We start from the raw sequence: 6,064 nt of genomic DNA on the forward strand, positions 1-6,064 counted from the left end.
TAGTTTTCGGTTGATACATTTTGACTTGAGTAGCAAAAAACTTTTTTAATTTGAGTTTCCTCAAAAATTTGAATAGATCGACCTGAAAATTCACAAAATTAGTACCACTGCTGGGAGAAAAAGACAGACCTTTATTGAGTGCAGAATTCTCGTCATGAGACAAAGAACGATCAGAAAGGTTGATCACCAAATCTGAATCAACTATAGTCCCAAACGTTTCTTGGAGCGCGTCGAGATCCCTAAACGAGTAATGTCCTCGTCCGAACTTCCGCTTCCGCTGCCGCTTACCCCCCCTCCTGCCCCTGGTGTGCTTGGCATGGTTGGAGTAAACACGGTTGGATGTTTGGTAAATCTGACTTGTTTGGTGTTGGCAAATCTGATATTGCCCTTTTTGTAGCGCCTGATTTCGCCCAAAAAAAGTTGTCCTTTTAAATTGGGAGTTACACCAGGCTGTGCCTCATTAGCATCTGATTCAATTGGTTCTGTTTCTGAGTCTGGATCAGAACTAGCAGGGGTAGTAGTTATTGAAGGTGGTTTAGAATGGGTGTTGATATCATCATACTTGGGTTGAAAAGTATAGACTCTATCCTGACGATAATCTTTATCGTCACGAAAATATTTACGAAATTTACGCAGCTTAATTTCGTCTTGATACTCAACTAAGATTTCATTCATTTTTTCAAAATTCTTATGTTTAGTTTCTTCTGCATTAGGCATTTGACTGATTTCCTCTTTAATTACTTGAATCTTAGTTAGAACACGTTTATGCTCTCTAGTCGCATGTAGAATTAGTAGCTCCAACATATGTTTGGAGCTTTGGTTTAAATTATCTACCCATTGTTCTGCTAGATCCGCATCCTCTTCGTGATCAAAATTAGGGAATGTGAGAATCCGTAAGCCTCTAGGGATAAGATTGTTCTCAAGATAATTGGTGAGCGAAGCTTGCTCCCAATACTTGTTAATTTCTTTTTTCGAAAGACGTTCGAGTTTAATAAATTTTTGTTTAAGAGTCTCAGGTGCTGAAGAATTACGTTTGAATGGATTTTCTGTGCTACCCCTAGGGGCAAATAATGCTGCCCTATCCTTGTCTCTATTAGACATATAATCAGCCATTATTGTGCAGTGAAGGTCAGCAGGCGCAGACTAGCGACAATAAATGTAAAACAAAAAGATGTGGATTATCGCATTCGAGGTCTGTGCGCTAGTATTCACTGTTGGTGTTGATACTGGAGAAATTGAAGTGTGAGCTGCACTACCACCTACGCCAGCCAGTCCACCCTGGCTGGTACCAGAAAATATGTACAAGAGGGGAGTTGAGGTGGAGATGCGCTGAACACCATATGAATAAGGAGCACTAATTATAAAATTGATGCTTTAATTGTTGTAGAAACAGCCGACACGTGTTTCGACACGCAGGTCGTTTTCAAGGCTGAGTAGTCACATGCAACATTTGATTTATCATATTATTCATGACAGAAAAGAGGATACAAAAGATTGTAACAATCACATTGAATTTGAAAAAAGTAAATACAGACCATATCACATAAAGTTAAAAAATAGTGGTGACATATAGCAAAAAAGATAGTGACATATAGCAAATATCATAATATTATATGAATAAGAATCATTGGCATACCGTAAACCATGGTTGGAGGGTGGAGTAAACAGAAGCAAACGGTAGTTGAAAATAATGAAACAAAAACAGAAAATATACAGTAAGAAACAAGCTTAAACATTTGAGGAATACATCCTTCCTTAAATGGAAGAACAAAAGAAACACATAAAAAGGGGATTTCCTTGACCTATGCGCTACAATACCGGAGCCCCCAATCAAGCATGGTGTGCACACTTCACCCATGCAAATAATGAAATTGTGAACTAATCGGCACCAAAAGTTAAAGGACACACGTTGAGTAGAAACCAATAGCTAATGCAAAAGATACAAGATCAAAGTAATAAATTGAGCTTACCACAAGAACACAGAGTATATCGAAGAAATCAATAAATGGGAAATCCCTGTGTAGAACAAGCATGAATGTCAGTTGGACAACTCAAAACAAAGGATTGCTGATAATTTTAAGAAAATACAAGATATAACCCAAAATATTCGAGTCTACATACCACAAGAAGCAGAGCGTTATAAGTATTACGCTGGTGTCAAGTCCAAGCCGTGATGGCCGTAACCAATATATAACCTGAAAACCAATCAGTAGAATATCTAAGTACTTCAGCCAGATAGTATGGAATCAAATCACTGACTATTCAGCAGCAAAAGATCAAACTCACTCGTTGGATCGAGCAATCACAGTTACAGAGGAATTCCCCAGAGCAGTCATCTGTACCAAACATTGGAAAAAGATAAAGAAAAGGCAACCGACGTCACAGCGGTGACGTAGGTTGCGTCGCATGCATCTGGCGTCGCGTGAGTGACGTCAGATGTAAACAAACAGTAAAAGTGAAAATAAAAATAGGACTAAGCCGTCAAGTAGGGATAGTATAGAGAAAACTACTAATATGTGGCCGGTAACCAAATACTAATTAAAAAAGAGAAGGAAATAGTAGAAAAGAAGCAGCAGACGTCACAGCGGTGACGTCCGTTGCGTAGAACGCAGTTAACGTCGCCCTGATGACGTAAGTATATTCAAACAACCTATTCCAATGGTAGGGCATATCAAATATTTAAATTGAAATGGAAAAACATTTTTTATTAAAACTAAGGGTGCCAGTGCACACGAGCATGATGTAGCGGCTCCGGCAAAGTGCGTCTCCATGTCCTGTTCAAAAAACATACAATCCATTTTGATTCATTAATCAGAATTATTATAGAAATACAGACATCTCGTGGTCTGTGTTGAGACCCCGTGTGGTACAACGTAATAAGCAAATAATTTTCGCCTCCATTTGGCGCAATTTCAGCTCAAGGTTGCCACCCCTTTTCCCCTTATGAGCCTTCATCAGACCAATAAAGCGCAAGTCAGCAATGTCATCTAGCTGATGTTCCAATTGCCAATGAACGGCCAAGGGTGACTTTGGTTCAAGCATTTTAAGGCTAGACAAGTGTTCCCGGATTCGGATACGGAGTTGACGAATGGTGCTACCCACATACAATTTCTCACAGGTACAAATGATAGCATAGACCACATGAGTAGTCTTGCAATTAATAAAATCACGTATTTGAATTTGAGTTCCAAAATGGTCACAAAAGGTTTTGCATTTAGCAACAGCCCAAGGGCATTGGTTACAATTACCACATTTATGAAAACCCCCCGGTTGTTTTAACCACATAGAAGAACTTGGTTGGTTATCAAAAAATGAAGGACTCACAATACTTTTGATCGTAGGTGATCTTGTAAAGGTAAATTTGGGCTTTGGAGTCAAGAATGGTTGTAAATCTTTGTCAAGTCTTAGAATATGCCAATGCTTTGCAACCATTTTATATAGCAATGAAGAATCATTCGTGAATGGAGTGATTAGTGAGATATGTGAGGGATGCTCTTTTGACCTAGTCACATTAGTCAGGAGGTCACGTTGATGAGTTTGGGTGAATTTGGAGTAAGCCTTGTAAATAACTGAACTCTTATACCCTCGATTGAGGAAGCGTTGATTAAGGATATTGCATTCTCTTTTGTAGTCACTGGATAGAGTACAATTACGTCTGGCTCTATGAAATTCTCCCGTTGGGATGTTATCAATAATAGCACGTTGGTGATTGCTCTGTGCAGCCAAAATTGAATTTACTTCAGTAGGTTTTCTAAAAGTATTGGTAAGTACAGTGTTTCCTACAACAAAGATATGTAAATCCAAGAAGTCAATTTCACATGAGTTCAAAAGACCAATAAGGCGAATTCCAAACCTATTGGTGTTGGCATGACCTAGAAAAGTAGTGAAAGAGTCTTCAGACCCTTTCCAAATTAGAAAAATATCGTCAATGTAACGACGCCACATCACAATATTTGACACAAATTGCACTTGATTGAGGATATGCGTTTCTTCATAGAAAGACATAAAAAGGTTAGCCAAGGAGGGTGCAAACTTGGCCCCCATGGCAACCCCCCTCACCTGCAGATAGAATTGGTCATTGAAAATAAACATATTGTTCCCGAGTACAAATTGTAAGAATTGCTTCAACATAGATACATGGTCAGAATAGGATGCTGAGGTGTTCCTAAACACATAGTCAATTGTCTGTAGTGCTAAATCATGATTGATATTAGTATAGAGTGCAACTACATCAATTGTTGCCAACAGATAATCTGGTTCCCAAATAATATCTTGCAAGGACTGTAAAATGTGGGTACTATCACGTATGTAGGATGGCATTTGTATAACAAAAGGTTTAAGTGCCTCATCCAGATATTTCGAGAGGCCTTCAGTGGCCCAATTGATACCACTCATGATGGGCCGGACCTCAGGTAAGGTCTCAAAAGGTTTATGTATCTTCGGCAGAAAGTACATGGTCGGTATGGTAGGATTAGTGTTGGACAAAAAATGTTTCTCATCATCAGTAAGAAAACCTCTTTGATACCAGATGTCAATTAATTCTAGGAGACCAGTTATCACACGTTTGACAGGGTTGGAGTCAAGAGTTTCATAGCAACCAGGGGTATGCAAATGTTTGCAACCCATAGTTATGTAGTCAAAAGTATTAAGTATAACAATATTGCCCCCTTTATCGGCCTCCTTGATAACAATTGAAGGGTCTTTGGCCAAGTTTTGCAGTGCTTTCCTTTGCTTAGTAGTAAGATTACTTATTTTGTTTTTATGTGAGACAACTAGTTTGTCCAAATATGAATGGATGTCTTGTGTGAGTGCTTGGTTGAAGGTTTCAATGACATTATCTGCAGGCAGTTGAGGTGTAAATTTAGACTTCGATTTCAATTCTTTGAGATTCAAATGCAGTGGGTTGATATTTAAATCTTGAGCAACATCACATGACTGTGAACAGACCTCGCGATCTAGGGTGACTAGGGTCTCAATTACATTTAAATCCCCAATACTGAAGGAACTCGGGGGATCAGGTATAGTTTTCGGTTGATACATTTTGACTTGAGTAGCAAAAAACTTTTTTAATTTGAGTTTCCTCAAAAATTTGAATAGATCGACCTGAAAATTCACAAAATTAGTACCACTGCTGGGAGAAAAAGACAGACCTTTATTGAATAGATCGACCTGAAAATTCACAAAATTAGTACCACTGCTGGGAGAAAAAGACAGACCTTTATTGAGTGCAGAATTCTCGTCATGAGACAAAGAACGATCAGAAAGGTTGATCACCAAATCTGAATCAACTATAGTCCCAAACGTTTCTTTGAGCGCGTCAAGATCCCTGAACGAGTCATGTCCTCGTCCGAACTTCCGCTTCCGCTGCCGCTTACCCCCCCTCCTGATTCAGATTTGGTGATCAACCTTTCTGATCATTCTTTGTCTCATGACGAGAATTCTGCACTCAATAAAGGTCTGTCTTTTTCTCCCAGCAGTGGTACTAATTTTGTGAATTTTCAGGTCGATCTATTCAAATTTTTGAGGAAACTCAAATTAAAAAAGTTTTTTGCTACTCAAGTCAAAATGTATCAACCGAAAACTATACCTGATCCCCCGAGTTCCTTCAGTATTGGGGATTTAAATGTAATTGAGACCCTAGTCACCCTAGATCGCGAGGTCTGTTCACAGTCATGTGATGTTGCTCAAGATTTAAATATCAACCCACTGCATTTGAATCTCAAAGAATTGAAATCGAAGTCTAAATTTACACCTCAACTGCCTGCAGATAATGTCATTGAAACCTTCAACCAAGCACTCACACAAGACATCCATTCATATTTGGACAAACTAGTTGTCTCACATAAAAACAAAATAAGTAATCTTACTACTAAGCAAAGGAAAGCACTGCAAAACTTGGCCAAAGACCCTTCAATTGTTATCAAGGAGGCCGATAAAGGGGGCAATATTGTTATACTTAATACTTTTGACTACATAACTATGGGTTGCAAACATTTGCATACCCCTGGTTGCTATGAAACTCTTGACTCCAACCCTGTCAAACGTGTGATAACTGGTCTCCTAG

At 38.8% G+C, this 6,064-nt stretch overlaps 1 protein-coding gene across 1 annotated transcript; it reads right to left on the minus strand.

Annotated features, from left to right (window-relative positions):
* Positions 1-201: 201 nt before the first annotated feature.
* Positions 202-5,375, minus strand: LOC138528152 (uncharacterized). Its single transcript, XM_069639604.1, has 3 exons — positions 5,170-5,375; positions 3,739-5,103; positions 202-1,143 (listed from the first exon to the last, which is right to left on the minus strand). The coding sequence occupies exons 2-3, from the start codon at positions 5,038-5,040 to the stop codon at positions 202-204; spliced, it is 2,244 nt and encodes a 747-aa protein (XP_069495705.1). The 5' UTR covers positions 5,041-5,103; positions 5,170-5,375.
* Between the last annotated feature and the right edge of the window lie 689 nt (positions 5,376-6,064).

The sequence above is a fragment of the Ambystoma mexicanum genome, chromosome 7q, assembly GCF_040938575.1.
Source record: "Ambystoma mexicanum isolate Mex_15411 chromosome 7q, UKY_AmexF1_1, whole genome shotgun sequence".
NCBI lineage: Eukaryota > Metazoa > Chordata > Amphibia > Caudata > Ambystomatidae > Ambystoma > Ambystoma mexicanum.

Excerpts from the sequence above, each read along its gene's own strand:
- LOC138528152 (XM_069639604.1), bottom strand. The coding sequence starts at position 5,040 with ATGTATCAACCGAAAACTATACCTGATCCCCCGAGTTCCTTCAGTATT. Across the intron at positions 1,144-3,738 it reads CTTTTAGAAAACCTACTGAA|TCTGCGCCTGCTGACCTTCA; the intron begins GTAAATTCAATT and ends TATTGTCGCTAG.